The sequence below is a fragment of the Glandiceps talaboti genome, chromosome 13, assembly GCF_964340395.1.
Source record: "Glandiceps talaboti chromosome 13, keGlaTala1.1, whole genome shotgun sequence".
NCBI lineage: Eukaryota > Metazoa > Hemichordata > Enteropneusta > Spengelidae > Glandiceps > Glandiceps talaboti.
The window spans coordinates 13,536,785-13,558,762 of record NC_135561.1 but is presented as its reverse complement, the minus strand read 5'-3'; the positions used below and the strand labels follow the sequence as shown (position 1 = coordinate 13,558,762).

Below are 21,978 nucleotides of genomic sequence, written 5' to 3'. Positions count from 1 at the left end.
TGTACAGGGTGTTATTCCGTTTTGTCTACCATGGGGGATAAATATGACCTGTGTACAGGTCAATTCGATACTAAATCTCTCCTATGGAGCTCACACAAGGACATATGAGCTAGTTATCACTTGTATGTGCACTAGTACTGTGGAAGCCAATAGAATCTGGGTGGTTGTTTACATGCAAAGTGCAGCTTATTCTTGAATGGTTGACAAATAACGTGCCCCCTCCCTCCCTCCCTCCCTCCCTCCCTCCCTCCCTCTCTCTCTCTCTCTCTCTCTCTCTCTCTCTCTCTCTCTCTCTCTCTCTCTCTCTCTCTCTCTCTCTCTCTCTCTCTCTCTCTCTCTCTCTCTCTCTCTCTCTCTCTCTCTCTCTCTCTCTCTCTCTCTCTCTCTCTGAGGTACCTCCGAGCAATAGAAAACTCTGCCTTATACCTGAAAGTGAGGCCATGCTGTAATTTCTTGTCTTTATATTCTTTTCATTTATAATGATACATTTCCCTAATCATCACTTCAATATCTCTCCACATGTCAGCAGACAAAATCAGAGCAGATTCATATTTGCTCAAGTTATCGATTGCATATACCTTTCCTGTTTACTAATGGTTTCACCCCGTTACCTTGCCAGTGTGATCTATAAATAGTCCCAATCCATTGGCATATCGACTGTTTGTCTTGCCTTTGTTTGTGTTCATGCTGATTAAGTGACAGTACTAGTGCTGAACCCTCGATGATAGAGTGTATTCAGAGTATTGCATATATTCAGATTCTTAGGTTTGTTTCAGATGTTGATTTGATGTCAACATTCTCATTGGTATAGTTGTAATCGGCATATCACTACAGTGGACCCAGTTTGTCGACGATATCTAGACATTGTAATTATTCAGGTACGCAACTGATGAGTGACCAATCTTTCTCGATTGTATGCAAGACTCTGAATACCAATGATAATGCAAAGCGTCATATATTTTCAATTACTGCAATCAATCTTGTATATATTCAAGACAAATATTTCCCAATAAAATGACCAAATCATACTTCGATGGTTGAAAATCTGTCATTAATGAAATGAAGCCGCGCGAGGATACGACAAACAGAAGTATGCTTACCTGAACTAATGAATTATATAGTAACCAAACCGCCTCTCAGGCTCCCGCACTGTGGCTTCCCCTTTGGTCCTTCATTTCTTTTAGTCCCGGTAATATATCCCTTCCTGTTAGTCTTGTATCCAGTCTTGCTCCAGTCTGACTTCCTAGCCGCAGAGGGCGGGCTACCCCAGACTTAGCCGGGGATGCCGCCTATCCAAACAGTGGGCGTCATCAGTCCTTGCTAACCCCAGTAGGACCGCTGTCCAGTTCCACTACATTAATATCGCATTCATTATTATGCACAATGCATAAAATAAAACAATGTAATGTCAAGCCTAATCTACTCTCAATCTAATTCAGAATATTGTGCTTTTTATCAACCTATAGTAGTATTTTTAAGTAAGCGCATCTCAGTCACCAGGAATTTGCTAACAAATTACGATAGAAATACATCATGTATTCATAAACCGCTATTTATTGCAGGACTAATCGATCGCGGAAACACTGGCAATTATCGATGGACCGATGGGAACCCCCTGAGCTTCAGTGATTGGTAATTCAATTTGCTCTTCAAATATTATTTTTATTAGCTCGCCTATCGTTAAAGGTGCGAACTGTTGTGTTAAATGATTGTGAGGACTTATCCATCGTCGTCAGTTGTCAATATTCCATTGTCTGTCAACCTTTTAATAACTATATTTCGAATATCAAGGGAGAAAAGTCCTACAAATGTTTGATGACCAACCATATCAGATGACCATTATTTAATATAATTACTGCTTCTGTGTTCCTTGCAAACTGGGTAAGGGAACCTTCAGCAGTTACAGGTGTGGGGTCGAGGGAATGCGGGTAGGATTTTACTAACGGTTCGAGGAGGAGATCCATATTTTAGACAATGAAACGAGGGGAAGGCAAATTTCTCCTTGACTAATTGCATTAGCTAAGTTTGCACCGTTTTGTGAGTTTGTTAGCTACTCGCTACTCCATCCCACCACTGCCACGAATTATGTACTGTAATATATATTATTTGTAGTATGAGGGACGTGATGAGTTTTAAAGGAGTGTGGGATCTTGGTCCAGGCAATGCAATTCAAGTTGTGTTCATGCCAATCTAATGTTAGGGAATTCTGGCCTTCAGCTTTGCCAATTAGATCCACACACAGGAATTAATTAATACAGTGCCTCCACTCAAATTTTATGTCATGATTATAGTATGAAAAAAATATGAGACTCTTAGTGCTTTTCACCTCTGACAGCATTTTAACAAAACTAATGTGGGTTTTTAGGCAATATTTGAACGGGGTGGGGACCTTTTAACACACAGGGACTACATTTTAGAAAATGGAATTGGTACACGACCAGGACATATGCAACAGACTAGGCTTGATTTCCCCTAGCCCTCCTCTTTCTTGTAATTACTTATTTAAGGCACCCCTAAGATCTACAACCTCTATCTAACCTCCATGGTCTATTCATAACTAGTTGACAGTGACAGGTTTACCGTAAAGTGGACAAATGGGTTTTATGCTTTGAAATGTATCCATAAAACAACTTTACCCTGTTTTCCAACTTTACAAAGCAATGTGAAACTTCTCCAAAATTGCAAAACCTGCGTAAGAGGTTTGTTAATTGTAAATCGATACAAACGTTTTTGCAGATTTTTTTTTTTCATTTTTGTAATTTTTGAGATACAAACAAGTATTTGGTCGTTGTTTCAAATTGATTTTCGAAGTAGGGAAACATAGTCTTGCATATTGTAATGGTAATTCTGCAGAACTAATTACTTCACCTAAATAAACAATATGTTGAAAAGCCTTAGGTTCCAAAATATTGGAATATACATTGTTGATAACATTGTTGATAATAAACACACGTTTCCTATAAAGCATGTTGACCTTAATTTGCATAATTGATAAATCCTGGGAATTTGACTTTATTCGAAAAACAAATAGTTGAACATTTAATATAATTTGGTACATAAATCAATAGTAAAGTGAGTATTCTATAAAGGTTGATGTTTTCTAATTAGTTTATTTTAATAATGCATTTCATAATTAATGTTTATTTTGGTAATTAGGCAGAATGCAGACTTCAAATTTCATATAATCTTGACAATACTGTGCACGTGTCTTATATGGCCTTTCGATGTCATGTTTTATTTCGTAAGTTATTTGCATAGAACTTCTGTTTCTGATAACACATGCAGGAACAAAATCGAAAGGCTTGCTTTTTAGCCTTATGGGTACGGTTACGGATCTTTCATTTATATATTTAGGAAGAAAACATCAAGGATAGATGGCAGTGAGAACCAACCAGACGGTGTGCACTTAGAACATTGTGCAAAGATTGATGTGTTCATCGGTATCCATCAAACTAACTACTGGCACGATATACCATGTGCTCTTCCTGAAGTAAAGCAGTATATTTGTAAACAAACTGCAATGCATAAGGGCAGTGTAATCGATATATACAACGGTACATCGAACTACAGTAAGCACCATCAATACTGTTCAAAGTACATGTAATGTCGCTAAAGACATACAGGTTGAGACAGATCTTCCTGGCGGCATGTTGCTTTTGTTGTGGTTGTTATTGTTTCTATATGATATATGATATATCATCGTTCCACCAAATATTTTACAAGTAAAGTAATTACCACGTATTGCTATCCTGTACAATATGAACACCTAAATTTTTCAACACAGAGTGGGTAACTTGGTTTATGGAAAGAACAGTAACAGAGTTAGACATCAATATGTTTAAAAGTAATTTTTCTATCATAATTGATGTAACGTCTCCCAGCTAAAAGAGTTGAACAATTGAAGGACTATAAGATGTTGCCGTATCTCTAAAAGTGTTTAATTTTAAACCTGATAATTAATGTTGGTAAAATAGGGCGGGCGGGCGGACGGATGGACAGACAGACAGACAGACAGACAGACAGACAGACAGACAGACAGACAGACAGACAGACAGACAGACAAGACAGAAAGACGACAAAACGTCAATTATTTATCGGTAGATGGTTTTGATCAGATGTAATATTGTTTGCCCTTATTCCAAATTACAGAGTGCGATGACCTATCATGGGGCCTATATCAGGACAAGTGCTTTAGAATAAATGGAGCATCAAACAGAAACTCTGCTGAATCCGGGGACATCATATCAGATTGTCAAACAGACGATTACTCGTTCCTTTACATTAAACCAGGCAAAGAAATGGAGCACTTCATGTACTATGTCAATTATATCTGGCGCCTTGGAATAGGAAAGATAATACAGATACACAGAATTATAAATATCACGGAAGTCTCTGACCTTATAGACATCACATGGGTAGATAATAAAACCAGCTGCCAAGAAAATAAAACCCTAGATGAAAATGATGCCTGTGTTGGTTCAGACATGTGTCTTGTTCTCGAAACGACTACTATGACGTTCATGCTGATGGAATGTAACGATACAAGAATTTCTTTTACACTCTGTGTTAAACTAGCAATAGGTAAGACCAATATATAGAAAATGTATGTATGTGTGTATGTATGTATGTAGGTATGTAGGTATGTATGTATGTATGTATGTATGTATGTATGTATGTATGTATGTACGTACGTACGTAAGCACATGCAGTCATGCACGCATACATGGATGCGTGCATACATTCATGCATGTACATGTATGTGATAGTAGGTAGGTAGGTAGGTAGGGAAGAAGTTAAAAAGGTATGTAAGTAGGCAGGTATCTTGCTAGATTTTATTATTTGTTTTATCAAAACAATTCGCATACAATGTATGGCAGCCCTGGGCCACCATACAGATGTAACGATAGTCGATTGTATTTGTTTTAGGTGATTAAGATAGTTGGTGTGAAATTAATAGTAGAAATTCATATGAAGGTGTTGAGACGAAATTGACTGTACTTTTATGCATATAGCTTGTTAACCTCTTCTAGATGCAAGCATTTTACTGTGCAGATTTGTGGTTTAACTGGCGTATATATGTTTTTGTTTTGTTTTTTGAGTGTTTTTTATTTGTTTGTTAGATATTTTCAGTACTCTATACAAATGGGGTTTCTTGGGTTTATTTGTTTCTACACAGGGAAGACTTCGAGTTGTGGTATTGATAATTTCTCATGTGGCAGCAAGGAGTGCATTAACAAGGCTTATGTCTGTGATGGAGTCAACGACTGTTTAGATAACTCAGATGAAGCTGATTGTGGTACGTTTATATGTCCTACATAGTTCAATTGACTATTTTCGGTAATATTGGACAGAAATTTAAACGTATACGGTCACTTGTCAAAGATTAACATTGTTTTGCTCTCTTTGTCATGAAGGCTTATTGTTTGGGTGTTTGAAACTTTAATACTTTATTACCTGGATATGAGGGCACTAGCTAGTAGACGTCTATTACCCGAAGGGCTGTTATATGTAGCAATTGTTTCCCTAACAGCAATAGGGGTAATCTGACATCTAATACTGCATGAATAAGGCCTGGCAATAACATTAAGTTTTGGGAATTGAATATGACTAGAGTGTACTCTATTTAATTTGAGGTCACTGTTAGTCATTAGTGCGTAAGACGCAAAACGATCTAAGCCAATCACTGAAGGTTACATGAAAACGATGTGTTAGAATTGCAACTATTGTACGTTTAATACATTTTAGAGTCTCCTATGGTTGTACACCTCAATATACATCCAAGGAAAAACATATTTGACTAGCAACCATGCATTTGGACCTAGCTTTCCGGGTGGGATTTTCCTGTTTTCAATAATTAAAAAATATTGTTATTACTGCGAGACACTTCTTTCATAATTTCAGTTTTAATGGGAAGTCAGTTATTCTTTTTAGACTGTCCTTCATCTACATTCCGTTGTTCAAATGGAGGATGTATATCGTTATCATTTTACTGTGATTTCATTGATCATTGTGGTGATAACAGTGACGAATCACACTGTGGTAAGTTTTCTTGAGTAACAAGTATATGGTGATAGTTCGTGCAAACGGTTAGCACACTTGAAAAACTTGTTAATGATGATCGAGTCGTAGGCTTGATCTCATAGATCAATCACACGGCAAGTCTCAGTGACAATATTCAAACACTTTTTAATTGACATAACCACAATTTTCATTTTCACATCAGATTGAAACTGAATGCTTTCCCTACGGCACGAATCACTGTGGTTAAAGTCTTGTTCTTTCTTCGCATTTCCTGTGCCATATAATTACCTTGACAATTGTCAAAGCACTGAAGTATTAAGTAGGAGTGCATACGACTGAACTAGCCTATGTCAATTCAGCAAACATTTGATACTCGGATGCTATTACTCGTATACACATTGGCATGATAAACAAAGACAGAAATTGTCAAGACCATCAGATACAACTAGGATGATATTAACTATTACTTATCAATGAGCAAATCATCTCCAATTTGGTAACATATCAGAGTGATTTTTTTATGTTTTACTTCAGTGTATCCAAATTGCACATCAAATCAGTTTGCCTGTGACAATGGCCAATGTTTGAACATCACAACGCGGTGTAATTTTATCAAAGATTGTCGAGATGGTTCTGATGAAAATGATTGCGGTAAGGACAATAATTGATACAGTATATTACAAATATGTTCACAGGAAGTATTTACTTGCGCTACCCACCAAGATGATAAAATAGCCGTATATGCAAGATACTTGCCTTAGTTTGTTAGAACTGGACAGGACGAAAGTGACAAGTTAGGAATATAGGCTTAAATGACTATATATATATATATATATATATATATATATATATATATATATATATATATATATATATATATATATATATATATATATATATATATATATATATATATATGAAATAACTTCTGTATCATCCATCACACCATCCATTGTGAGGCCGCGGGGTTCTGTATACGTGTTATAGTATAGAAAAATCGAGTTGGTATTCTTTCATGTTCCCGACTATAGGATTCATAACCCAATGCCTTTCTTTCTTGTAACAGAAATATGCAGAGGTTTCCGTTGTTATAGTGATACTTGCCTCCCAGATCGTGCTGTCTGTGATGGGATAAAGGATTGTGTTGGTAACCAACACGAAGATGAACCAAACTGTGGATTTGAAGATGATTTTGAAGGGACACAGACCCAGTGTAAGGCAAATAAATTTCGATGTCACTTTGGTAACTGTATTGACCGGCAATGGATGTGTATCTATGATTTTGATGAGTATGGCTATCAAGTTGGGTGCCGTGACGTCACTCATCTGCAGAACTGTGGTACGTTTGATATATTGAATTATATAAAAAGTTTGCAATAAATAAGCATTTTCAAAAAAAAGGTAATGAACTGTAAATAATGTGTCTTCAGTATAATATAATTCACATTTTTTTTTTCTTTATTTGAGTAATTACTTTTTGGTACATATATGAGGAGACATTACTATGTAGCACATTCAACCAACATTATCAACGAAGCAAAGTAAAGAAGAATACATATTTGTCCCGTGACTGTCCGTTCTGGCAAACCTACAGTTTTAAATTCAAGGTTGGCTTTGTACACTCAGCTAACAATAAATATTATCATTCGGAAACCGCTGTTTAACTGTTCCGTTATGCTTTGTATTGTTCACCATTGCGTCTAGTGAGTATTCTGCATGCACATTATCAACTGACATGTACAGATGTTCACCTGGTAGGGAAACGTACCTAGCAGTCCAGAAGGTGATGTGCCTAACTATATAAACACACACTACGGTATTCAAAAAGAAAAAAACCCACGTAATTGTTATCAAAACTTCCATTTTAATTTCACTTCTTATCGTGAAATAGCACGGCATGACAAAGACTAAATATCACTCAACATTAAGTAGGAATTGGTGTTTTATTTCTCCTGGAGAGAAAAAAAAATTATCAGATGTTTAACATATCCTACTTACTGTCAAGAGTTGTCATGGAAGGATAACCCACTGTCGTTTACACTTCCAGAGTTGTATCGTGCTTGGTCTCATCAGCTCGAAATTTCTCATGATTTTAAATTCTAATTATTTAGAGACGATTGAGCGAAATCCACATTTAAAAAACGTTCGTGCAGAATATCAAACTATTAAAATGAGATATGACATATTGTCAGAACATACATACCCAGCAACTGACATCACTCTTAACAGGATATTATTATAATGTATATAAAAACTGACAAATTGATCAACTAAGATGAACAGTCGACTTTAACAACACATTTCCCCAAATTCATTAGACCAATCACATTAATGTTGCCTACACGCTACACCCAGAAAATGAAGACACCTTCAATAATGACAAAATAAAAGTTCTGATTAAGATTCCTAGGTGATTTAACTGACAGCGTCCTCGTACATATACACCTACCAATAAATGAAATAGAATTTGAGTATTCCCACAGTATCAAACAAAATAAAAAAGTGACAGTTATATATTACAGGAATGTCAGTCCAACTGTATTTCGTTGGCCTAACCAAATTATTATTAATAAGTTCATCGTTATGAGTGCAAGATGTTTTACATATGCATTTTTACCGTGTTTCAAGTGTGTCCAGTTTGATGCTTTTAACATTTTTAACAGCCCTCTCCAAGTACAATTTGATTACGGTAACATTGTATACACATTATTGTTTGGTACAACTCTGACCCGCGTCTCTTTTATTTCAACTCGAATAAGTAAGATTGTTTCAATGTCATGAGCTTTTCTAAATTGGGGTTATCATCAACCGATGCAAAACATCTTGTATTTGACAGATTTATACCAATGTCCTGCTGGAATGTTCAAGTGCCCATCATCATACTGTATACCACTCCATCGACATTGTGACGGTGTTCAAGATTGTGCTTATGGACAGGATGAACAAAACTGTGGTATGTATAAATATGTCTTTTTTTAGCCCCAAGAGGCAAGGAAATACCCATGTTAACCTATGCATGCGTTTATCTGTGCACAGCTAAAGCAACCATAACTCAATTTCAACTTTTAGATACAGGCCAACATAATTAACTGTGCAACCTTGCAACCTTTGACTTTGACCTTCATGTGCAAGGTCAAATAAAACTACTCTCAAATTTCTTACCTAGAGGGACAGTTCAGGTTTACATACCCACATCTTAAGCTATCTCAACATGTCAGACTCTGATTTTTATCCTTGACCTTCATGTTAAAGGTAAAAATTGAAATTTGAACTATAACTTCAAATTTGTTTTTGCTTTTATTGTATGTCACATTCAAATACCTACACCAGCATTACTATAGGTATCATTTCTGATAGCAACTTATGGTTTGGACATTACCTTATCATGATCATTTTTAACATATGTGGTTCGAATCCTAAAATTGGCTTTGCCAGTAAGAGTGCCTTGTCGACCCTGATCATACACTTGCAGACTACAGTAACCAATAATCAAGTTACAGATATTATTGGTCAACGAACCTGTACAGTTTGGTTATGAATTTGTAAAACAGTATTATCGTTCTACTTTGTTGATGATGATGATGATGATGTTGTTGTTGTTGTTGTTGTTATTATTATAATTGTTGTTGTTATTGTTGCTGTTGTTGTTGTTGTTGTTGTTGTTGTTGTTGTTGTTGTTGTTGTTGGTTTTGTTGTCGGGGTGGTGGTGTTGGTGGTCTGTGTGTGTGTGTGTGTTTGGTCAAAATCATTTTAAACAAACCATCCTTCTTTTATAAGATGTTTTGTGGTCATTATAGTGTGTAAACATTAATTTTCAAAGATAAATACGACTGCCATTTTTCGATTATCTATTGCAAGAACCAAAATGATATGCATATGTGGACTGGTATATGACATTTGTACCAGGTTTAGTTGAAATCAGTTCATGCATTTCAGACTCACAGGTGGACAAGGGTGGACACATGGCCGTATGCTTACATGGACAGACAGACATGCATACATACATACAGACAGACAAACAAACAAACAAACAAACAAACAGACAGACAGACAGAAACACAGACAGACAGACGGACGGACGGACGGACGGACGGACGGACGGACGGACGGACAGACAGACAGACAGACAGACAGACAGACAGACAGACAGACAGACAGACAGACAGACAGACAGACAGACAGACAGACAGACAGACAGACAGACAGACAGACAGACAGACAGACAGACAGACAGACAGACAGACAGACAGACAGACAGACACCTTCGTCTGGGTTTTGCCCATTTGGGACTAACACCATATAATTTGCAGGCAAAGAGTAATAAGACAAAACTATTACCGTGCAAATCTTGCATATTGTTTATCACATGGAAGCTGTAAATGAGTGCGAAATTAAATGACTTTAATAATGGACCCAGGTACTTAACAATATCATACTACTGAGAAGCATACGGTATATACATGAACCCAAGTAAAGAGAAGAAAATAAACCTTTCTTCAAGATTTGTCATATTGATGGAAGCAGGTTAATAGCTTCGATTCTATCATTATATATGATGTATTATAATATACCTAGTGATAATGCTGTGCCATGATTCGCTAGAATCAGTCACGTGATAGGAAAATAGAATGACTATTTCCCTAGGGAAATAGTTCCTTCAACTTTTGCATGGTCATGTGACCACCCTCCGCGCGTTCAGCAGGTCAAAATGGCAGCTTCTGACGATGTCGTCTGCCACCGGTCACCGCGAGTTCACAGCATGAGGTATATTATAAAACACATATTGCCTGGCCTATATTCGGGCTATAGCACCCGTTCATTACCCCCTCGTGACTGTGAGTTACCAGAATCACATGCTATTTCCCTCGGCCTTTGGCCTCGGGAAATAGCATGTGATTCTGGTAACTCACAGTCCCTCGGGTGTAATAAACGGGTGCTATAGCCCTCATGGCCAGGCAATATAATCTTGTCGTATTATTACCACAGACAAGGGGTCAAACATGTGCGAGGGTGACTACAAATGCCATGGAAGTGATAACTGTATACCCGTACGGCAGCAGTGTGATGGTATAAAACATTGCCCAAATGGTGATGATGAAATACTTTGTGGTAAGTAAATTCTACACATTAATTGTTTTCCTCTAGGAACTGTGGTATACGTGAAGATCGACTATTTAGTAAACAAGTATTGCCTATTTGTCAGGAGGACAGATTTGTTATGTAGCAAACGGACCCTTGTCATTTTATGTGGTGACTCTTTGCTGCTTGTTGATGAGGTCGTAGTTTTAATGACTTATTTGTATAAATAATGATTTTTAGGTAATTGCTTTCGTCAAATTGCAGACTCGATCTTTTTCCCAATTAAATAATTTAACACAGTGCTCAGATACTACACGTGTGCCATAACGCGAATAACAGATGGTTGTTATGTGCTATAACAAGAACTAACATTATCGTATAGACAATAACCAACTATATAGACAACTGAATGACGGCATGGATTGTATTGATACATATACGTCTGAAGAGTGAATGGTAGAATAGTGTAGATTGTATAGGTTAGGTATAGGGTAGAGTTCGACAATCCCTCCAATCTACTTAGTCAGCCATGCTTGTTTTGATTATTAACATGATTATCAATCTGTCACTAAGGTGCACATACATATGTTTGATATGCAACAGTGTTGCAAACATCCATTGTTATCAATCAGCATGGCAGAGTTCAAAACGTTGTTCACCTGCTCTAAATGAGACATTTTCTTCAAGAAAAAGTAAGAAAGTTGTAGCAAATTACCAGACATTTTTCTAACGATAAGTTTAAGATCTGAGTCGCCAGAAGTTAACTTTTATTATCAAATCCTGTCTCAATGTTCATAGGTGTTCTCTGCCCGAAGAATTGTCTGTGTGATGGCTACATTATAGAATGTATCAGTAATGAAATGCTTGATTTTCCAGACGATATTGACGAGAATACTCGAAAGATGTAAGTGAAGCTTTCCCTTTGTTTTAGTATGAACGGTGTTGACGGTCTCAATATCATTATGGAAAAATATATGAATATAAATTAATTTGCAAATTCAAGTCGTTACTGCTTTAACTTTCAAGTGGGTGGTCACATACGCTATTTGTATTTTCACTTTTGAATAATATTTAAATTGTATAAATATAATTTCCAAGTTTTAGCAGTTGATGTTCAATTAGTTAAAATGTTCACAGTTTACCAAATACGGTTGTGTACCGTATAGATATCACATTGTATTCTCTCAGTCATTGAAGTTGTTAAAACGTTTTACCACCATTTCAAAAGTAGCATACTTATTCATTTCAAACAATTGGTAACATTCAACCTCAACCACTTCCACAAAGGGGGACATCTATTGTGCAAAAATCAGACTAAGGGGAATATCACCTCCTTGCCACCACATTAACTTAAATGGTTCATTGAAAAGTAGAGTTATTATAACACACTATAAATAGTGTTAAATTTATGAGTATTAATGCAAACAGTGATTGTTTAGAAGAATGTATGTTTTAGTATGTTAATTATGTATGTCTGTGTGATTAAGTTTGATTTGTCTTTTGTCTTACAGAACATTCACAGGAAATAATATGAATATGTCCGGAGTGAGTTTTGATACTTACAAATTTCTTGGGGAACTGTAAGTATATTTTTAGTAGAGAGACTGCTCATTTGGTTTTCTTTTTCTGTTTTTCTCAGTTTGTTTTGTTTTGTTTTGTTTTGTTTTGTTTTGTTTTGTTTTGTTTTGTTTCTTAATTTACCAGAATTGTACTAAAGTGATTTAAAAGAACTTAGCTGTAGCTGTGTATACTAAACCATTCGGTAATTGCTTTGTAAGTATGTTGCAAATGTTTTTATTGAAATTTACTATTCTGAACTTAATTTTATCTCATCAATTCAGCAACATATCAAACAATAGGATTGAAAGAATACCAACCATGGCGTTCAGACAATTGATGAACTTATATTCACTGTGAGTATAAATTAGTTGACATCATCTTCCTCCACAACTTCCTTCCATTAATATATACATTCAACGATATTTTGAACTATGACTGTTTGTCTCTTTTGCCGAATTAAATATTGACTATATGTCATGATGTTTACCTTTTAATCTGTAGCAATTTTCAATGGAAACTGGCAACCACACCTTCCCTTATTTTACAGAGATATTTTTAACCATTGGAATATTGTAGTTTTTTTTTAGCTTGTGCGTGGTATCATTAATGTATATAGATAAATAAACCTCGTCATACTGGTCTTATACTGACGCAATTTACTTATTTCTGTTATATATACAGGGATTTGACAAATAATGTGATAAGAAGCTTAGCTGAACTGATGTTTTTTGGACTACGAAAGCTTCAAAAATTGTGAGTAGTTCATTTTTACTTTCCGTAAGGAAGGTTATACAGTAGGGATGAAAGTCTCTCTCTGTGTGTGTGTGTGTGTGTGTGTGTGTGTGTGTGTGTGTCATAATTAACGATTTCAAATAATTAGGCTATAACTTACAAATGAACACTTCAAATACAATACAATTTGGCTCATACATCAAACATAAGAAAATGCAAGTGTCCTGAAAAGCTTGTTGGTGTATATTGTATTTGTTATTCATCATTTACATAATTAACCATTTTTAATAATTAGGCTATACCGGTACATGAAGAGAGCAAGCTTCGCATTCTATATGATTTGTATGTACATTAACGATACCAGGGTGCACGTCTCATAAAGCTTACTCTTGTAACACTTAGTTTTGATGAGTTATTTGCATAATTAACGATAATTTGGTACTTACTTCAAATATAACTAATCGCATATGTTCTGTTGCATTCCAATAATCATTGTGTGTAGGAACGAAAATCTAAAGATTTGGCCCTTACCGAAGACATTCAGTTTAAATCTGGTATATACTGTCATTGTGTTTTTCGTCAGAAACCAGTTTATTATATGAAAATAAAACAAATGCACAAAAACTAATATCATGTCTGATTTGCTGGTGAAAAGGTAAGACATGATCATGTCAGTATAAAGAGGTTAATGTCTTCTGTATTCTTTTCTTTAATATTACTGGGGAAAGTAGGTTAATATGACAGACACAAACAAGTATTGTTCAATATGGGGTACATATACAGCGGTGCCTTACTTATGCAGATATAATTACACTGCAATCAAACATGACAAGTTCCCAAAAATGTAAAAACTTGATAAAAAAACTCGTAATCAGCAATGCTGCCTTGCTGTGAGTGTAATTAAATCTACGTTATGTTATGTAATAGCTAATCTCTTATATCAAAATGTTGGGACAATAGTATTAGTCTGTGTTTATGTAGCTGAAAGCTTGCTTTCCACAGACGTATTTCCTATTTATTTGTCACTGTTTTTAATTATTTATTTTATTTGTTAGGTACCTTTCAGGCAATGGAATAATCTGGATAGGAGAAGGTTCCTTTGATGACCTTGGCAACCTACATTTACTGTAAGTGCAATGTGTTTATTTGTGATATTTTAAATGCTAAGATGAAACTTTATACTTCAAATGCCTTCGTTTATGTATTTTCATACACACAACATTAACATTTAAAACAGTAGAAATACCAATTATTCTCTCTTTTTTTGCAGGAATTTGACCGGTAATTTGTTTAATGTGCGGTCATCAGTATTGTTTGAACCATTGGTGAATATAAAGAAAATGTAAGTCGCTGTCATTGTTGATGCTTTAACACTAATATTTATTGGAATGTCCCCCATAAATTATATGCATTTACTTTTGTAAGTAGCGAAACCGACGGTGTGAATGTGGATGCATAGGCAGTATATATCCTGCATTATTGTTCTCTCCTTTGTGGAAGGGATATTTTTGACTTTTTGCGTGTGCCTGTCTGGGTCATAACCTTTTCAGAAATACTGGGCTCAATTGAAGCAGAATATGGAAAACACAATCTTTTAGGTATTATGACGAGGTCTATGGGAGAGATCTGCGTGGGGCAATAGTATATTTGTTATTAAACATTCCATCAGTTGATCTAGTGTTGTATTCCCGGGATTAAAATAGGCTTTATGCAAATATTAATACTTGGTTGTAACAGTCGATGATAATCTGTATATTTAGCAATTTAGCAGTACAAAGATACGAAGGTAGCATTTAGATCAAGGCTGATCGAACACTCAGGCACATGTGTAAATCCGTCATGGATCAACAGACCAGACAATATTTCGGCAAATTAATTTACCTTATACGGATGTGCCCAAATATGAAACAGTTCTAGCCATACAGGATCATGTCTATCGAGGTTCGTTTGAATCGAAATAGCCGTGTGTGAGAAAATCATGACACAGACATAGGCGGACTTCGCCAGACAGACAGACAGACGGACGGACGGACGGACGGACGGACGGACGGACGGACGGACGGACGGACAGACAGACAGACAGACAGACAGACAGACAGACAGACAGACAGACAGACAGACAGACACTAAACATTTCATTGTTTTGAAAGTAATAAAATATTCGCAGTATGGGAGTGGATGATTTTTCCATTTAGTAATATAGTTAGTTATACAACATTATTTTTGTTATCAGGTTTTCTCTACCGTGACCGAAGTACAACTTGCTTGTCTGTCTATCATTCTCTGTCACATATATCTGATATATTCTGTATCTACTTCTCTACTTCTTTACAGATATACTGACGCTTATAAGTATTGCTGTCTGGTAAGGAAATATCACCAAGTAGAAGTTTGCACTCCACATGCTGACGTTTTCTCATCATGTGAGGACCTTATGGCGAACAAGATACAGCGATCATTTATTTGGATCCTAGGGTTTCTTGCGTTCCTTGGAAACATTTTTGTTATAATATGGAGGATTAAGAAAAATGATCTTAAAAATGTTCCTAATCTCCTGGTTTGGAATCTTGCTGTAGCAGATCTATTGATGGGCATCTATCTTCTAATTATTGCATCGGCAGACATGTACTACAGAGGGGAATACATACAATATGATGATTTTTGGCGAAGTAGCTCCCTGTGTAGTTTTGCTGGGTTTCTGTCGACATTGTCAAGTGAAGTGTCTGTCTTTACTTTAACGGTGATGACTATAGATCGATTTGTGATTATTGTTTTTCCTTTCAAATTTATTCGCTTGAAACTGAAAACTTGTACATACTTGATTGTCGTCGGGTGGATTTTAGTTGCTGTGGTTAGCTTTCTCCCTTTGGTGGGTATATCGTATTTTGGTGAGTCTTTCTATGGTCGTTCAGCCGTTTGTCTGTCATTACATCTCACTAATGAAAGTACTCCTGGCTGGGAGTTTTCTGTCGGTATTTTTTTGGCTTTGAATTTCCTTTCTTTCATTTTGATTTTTGTATGTTACTTGTTAATGTACGTTTCTGTACGACGATCAAAGAAGGCTTCAGGGTTAAAGTCATCTAAAAGTTCCAAAGCCGCAGCAACCATAGCAAAACGCATGACGCTGATTGTACTAACAGACTTTTGTTGTTGGGTACCGATCACTGTCATGGGTATACTGGCATTGACTGATGCAGTCACAATTCCTGGTATTGTTTATGCTTGGACAGCTGTCTTTATTTTACCTTTCAATTCTGCTATGAATCCAATCCTATATACTATATCAACGATAAACTTCAAGAAGACAACTACCAAAGCAGGACAACATCAAAGCTCAGAGGTTACACGCAATGTTAGCCAGTATCAGATGGGTAAGCTTCGTGGTGTTAGCCAGTATCAGATAGGTAAGTTTACTGAATAATTTAGTCTTCATTATTAGGCAGTTCCCATTGGCTGTATATATTTTCCGATGTGTGACTATTTCTGTACGTTTGTCTTTCTGTCCGCATGCATGCATGCATGCATTTCTAAATATGTAAATTACGCTATATACATTTTCCCCCTGATTACATACCTACATGTAGCTATTAACCGGCCTACATACCTACCTCGCCCATAGTTCTGTCTCCGTATCTTGCTATCCTCTTTTTGTTCTTTTCATTAAGGTCACTTGCATTATTGGCCTTGCTGGAAACACTAGTGATTTGTGATGAATATTAATGTTTTGAATGTAATTATTTAGTATTGCAATGGACTTGTTGATGAAAAAATGTCCATAAAAGTTAAAATAAAGGAAGTTAAGAGACATGAATACTAATGGTGCATGCAAACGCAATAATGTGTAACTTGTAAAGCATAATCTATGCAATAACAGTTCTTGCTCGGGCAAACACATTAATTTTAACTGTGGTATTGCATTATGGTTTACCACAGCTTCTCTGTTTATCAACGAAATACCTACCAGTCATGTTGCTATGTTAGAGGGATCATCAATTTACACACCATTATCCATACACATTGAGAGACGTTCGAGGTTGACCATTGGTGAAGTTTACATCTTAGCCGTCGACGTAACTAAGGCATTGCAATTCCTACATGGCAGAAAAATCATTCATGGATGTGTATGTGAAAAGAATATTTTGATAAAGACTGATTCAGAGGTAGGTTTGTTGGTAACGTATATACGCCATTGTATGCACAGTGAATGATATTGGAAAAAGTAATAGTTTGTCAAGAATGATAGCACATTCTATAAAATGGCACCACACTTCAGCTCAGTGCTCTTTACAATACTGAAAATGTACATGCATGGATAAAATGATTTATACAACGTTTATGAGGAAAACAAAGGAGGATAAAAAAAAAGATCAAATACAGAGTTTACGAAGATAAAAACGAGGTCTGGATTAAAATTGCACAAGGTCAAAGCCTTATATTTATTCAGTCTATGAAATATTTCACCAAGAAGTAAATCAAGGTTTATAGTTAGATTGTTCTCAAATAATTATGCATATATATGTTACTGTAATTGACCTTATATCACGTTTACATGAACACAAAATCGTTATAACAGAGAAACTATAGATGATGAAGGTTTACAATAGTTGTAGCATGTTGAGATGTTTATGAATGTCATCACCTTGAAATAGAGTCATGCATCCTGGCCATGAGCATATGATGAATAAGTTATTAACCTATATCACGTCTTTGTTCGTCGTATTATCATGTCATGGGTCGCGATTCGAGTGTCGCATTGCGGAAACAGAACACGGCGATACGACGAACGAAGAGGTGATAATGGGAAATAACCTCATTTTAATCCCCGTGTGTTTTGATCTCACCCTATAGGGAAAAATAAACTGTGCCTTTCTAACGGATGTGACACGTTCTAGATACACAGAGAATGAGTCAGCCAGGCTGCCATACGGTTCAGATATACAGGCTTATGGAGACATGGTTTCTAGAATACTTAGTTTGGGTACATAAAAAAGATATTAGTAGTCTGTGGTAACCTCAAAATAGTTGGAGTAACCATTACAGTAGAGGATAAAAGCTTTCAAATATCAACATGTGTACTACAAAGTCCCCAATTATACAGCTGAATTTACAAAGGCACATTGATTTTGGAATTCAAATTTTTTTCTAGAGAAACAAATGGCAATGGTGTGGCTTGAAGCAAGCATTGAATGTATTATTTCATATGTTATTTAAACGTTCATGAAGAGCAAAGAAATCATTGTTTTTTGAGTAATTTTGCACATTTGAATTGATCAAAAACTAGTAAATATGGAGGAAATTGAAGTAAGTTACAACTTAGTTACTTCGGTTTGCTATATAAGTGAAAGAAACTCACCATAAGACTTTATGAGTGAAGGAGTTACTTGTTACTTGTAAAAGCCACAATATTTGTATTTGCTGTATTTGCTCGGTTGTATCACAATTTCATAATTTGTAAACATGATTAATGTTGCACCATTATATAGCTCGAGTTAGTTTTTGAGACAACACTTCGTTTGGTTGTTATCAAATCCCAAATATGGGTATGTCACTTTATAAATTATAATCAACTATGTCAATATCTTGTGTTCTGACGTTTTAAACTAGGCATTAAAGAACATAAGAAAAAGAATAAAACATATATGAGTACCACAATATTAATATTTTGGCATTACATTTTTTGACAAATTTATAAACTGTGGTAGAGTCACAGGACTGCTACAGCATGCCTATTTATTACATTACAATAATAATTTAGTTATATGTAACCAGATTAAATGTTATCAGTACTGTAATTTGATATTCTACTTTTGCCATTACAATAATAATTTATATGTAACCAGATTAAATGATATCAGTACTGTAATTTGATATTTTACACTTGTCATTACAATAATAATTTATATGTAACCAGATTAAATGTTATCAGTGCTGTAATTTGATATTGTAATCTTGCCATTACAATAATAATTTATATGTAACCAGATTAAATGTTATCAGTGCTGTAATTTGATATTGTACTTTTGCCATTACAATAATAATTTATATGTAACCAGATTAAATGTTATCAGTGCTGCGATTTGATATTGTACTCTTGTCATTACAATAATAATTTATATGTAACCAGATTAAATGTTATCAGTGCTGTAATTTGATATTGTACTTTTGCCATTACAATAATAATTTATATGTACCCAGATTAAATGTTATCAGTGCTGCGATTTGATATTGTACTCTTGTCATTACAATAATAATTTATATGTAAGCAGATGAAATGTTGTCAGTGCTGTAATTTGATATTGTACTCTTACCATTACAATAATAATTTATATGTAACCAGATTAAATGTTATCAGTGCTGTAATTTGATATTGTACTTTTGCCATTACAATAATAATTTATATGTAACCAGATTAAATGTTATCAGTGCTGTAATTTGATATTGTACTCTTGTCATTACAATAATAATTTATATGTAACCAGATTAAATGTTATCAGTGCTGTAATTTCATATTGTACTCTTGTCATTACAATAATAATTTATATGTAAACAGATTAAATGCTATCAGTGCTGTAATTTGATATTGTACTCCTGCCATTACAATAATAATTTATATGTAACCAGATTAAATGTTATCAGTGCTGTAATTTGATATTGTACTCTAGTCATTACAATAATAATTTATATGTAACCAGATTAAATGTTATCAGTGGTGTAATTTGATATTGTACTCTTGTCATTACAATAATAATTTACATGTACCCAGATTAAATGTTTTCAGTGCTGTAATTTGATATTGTGCTCTTGCCATTACAATAATAACTTATATGTAACCAGATTAAATGTTGTCAGTGCTGTAATTTGATATTGTGCTCTTGTCATTACAATAATAACTTATATGTAAGCAGATGAAATGTTGTCAGTGCTGTAATTTGATATTGTGCTCTTGCCATTACAATAATAACTTATATGTAACCAGATTAAATGTTGTCAGTGCTGTAATTTGATATTGTACTTTTGCCATTACAATAATAATTTATATGTAAGCAGATTAAATGTTGTCAGTGCTGTAATTTGATATTGTACTCTTGTCATTACAATAATAATTTATATGTAACCAGATTAAATGTTATCAGTGCTGTAATTTGATATTGTACTCTTGTCATTACAATAATAATTTATATGTAACCAGATTAAATGTTGTCAGTGCTGTAATTTGATATTGTACTCTTGTCATTACAATAATAATTTATATGTAAGCAGATGAAATGTTGTCAGTGCTGTAATTTGATATTGTACTCTTGCCATTACAATAATAATTTATATGTAACCAGATGAAATGTTGTCAGTGCTGTAATTTGATATTGTACTCTTGCCATTACAATAATAATTTATATGTAACCAGATTAAATGTTATCAGTACTGTAATTTGATATTGTACTCTTGTCATTACAATAATAATTTATATGTAACCAGATTAAATGTTATCAGTGCTGTAATTTGATATTGTACTCTTGCCATTATAATAATAATTTATATGTACCCAGATTAAATGTTGTCAGTGCTGTAATTTGATATTGTACTCTTGCCATTACAATAATAATTTATATGTAACCAGATTAAATGTTATCAGTGCTGTAATTTGATATTGTACTCTTCTCATTACAATAATAATTTATATGTAACCAGATTAAATGTTATCAGTGCTGTAATTTGATATTGTACTCTTCTCATTACAATAATAATTTATATGTAACCAGATTAAATGTTGTCAGTGCTGTAATTTGATATTGTACTCTTGTCATTACAATAATAATTTATATGTAACCAGATTAAATGTTATCAGTGCTGTAATTTGATATTGTACTCTTCTCATTACAATGATAATTTATATGTAACCAGATTAAATGTTATCAGTGCTGTAATTTGATATTGTACTCTTCTCATTACAATGATAATTTATATGTAACCAGATTAAATGTTATCAGTGCTGTAATTTGATATTGTACTCTTGTCATTACAATAATAATGTATTTATAGGTAACCAGATGAAATGTTGTCAGTGCTGTAATTTGATATTGTACTCTTGTCATTACAATAATAATTTATATGTAACCAGATTAAATGTTATCAGTGCTGTAATTTGATATTCTACTCTTGCCATTACAATAATAATTTATATGTAACCAGATTAAATGTTGTCAGTGCTGTAATTTGATATTGTACTCTAGTCATTACAATAATAATTTATATGTAACCAGATTAAATGTTATCAGTGCTGTAATTTGATATTGTACTCTTGCCATTACAAAAATAATTTATATGTAACCAGATTAAATGTTATCAGTGCTGTAATTTGATATTGTACTCTTGTCATTACAATAATAATTTATATGTAACAAGATTAAATGTTATCAGTGCTGTAATTTGATATTGTACTCTTGTCATTACAATAATAATTTATATGTAACCAGATTAAATGTTATCAGTGCTGTAATTTGATATTGTACTCTTGTCATTACAATAATAATTTATATGTAACCAGATTAAATGTTATCAGTGCTGTAATTTGATATTGTACTCTTGTCA

The 21,978-nt window shown here is 34.4% G+C and overlaps 2 protein-coding genes across 2 annotated transcripts in view; one reads left to right on the top strand and one right to left on the bottom strand.

The window, feature by feature from the left end:
• Positions 1-17,420, top strand: part of LOC144444277 (uncharacterized) — a gene marked incomplete at its 3' end in the record, with an annotated part of 29,177 nt that extends 11,757 nt beyond the window's left edge. Inside the window, exons 6-19 of the mRNA XM_078133690.1 lie at positions 4,150-4,581; positions 5,177-5,296; positions 5,902-6,039; positions 6,556-6,672; positions 7,088-7,360; positions 8,858-8,974; positions 11,008-11,130; positions 11,899-12,004; positions 12,612-12,680; positions 13,342-13,413; positions 14,448-14,519; positions 14,663-14,734; positions 15,727-16,796; positions 17,326-17,420. Of these exons, the coding sequence (XP_077989816.1) occupies positions 4,150-4,581; positions 5,177-5,296; positions 5,902-6,039; positions 6,556-6,672; positions 7,088-7,360; positions 8,858-8,974; positions 11,008-11,130; positions 11,899-12,004; positions 12,612-12,680; positions 13,342-13,413; positions 14,448-14,519; positions 14,663-14,734; positions 15,727-16,796; positions 17,326-17,420 (2,876 nt within the window). The remainder of the gene's footprint in view (positions 1-4,149; positions 4,582-5,176; positions 5,297-5,901; positions 6,040-6,555; positions 6,673-7,087; positions 7,361-8,857; positions 8,975-11,007; positions 11,131-11,898; positions 12,005-12,611; positions 12,681-13,341; positions 13,414-14,447; positions 14,520-14,662; positions 14,735-15,726; positions 16,797-17,325) is intronic.
• The window catches only part of LOC144444481 (ras-related protein Rab-20-like), a 298,311-nt gene that overhangs the window by 164,515 nt on the left and 111,818 nt on the right, over positions 1-21,978 (bottom strand). The window lies entirely within an intron of this gene.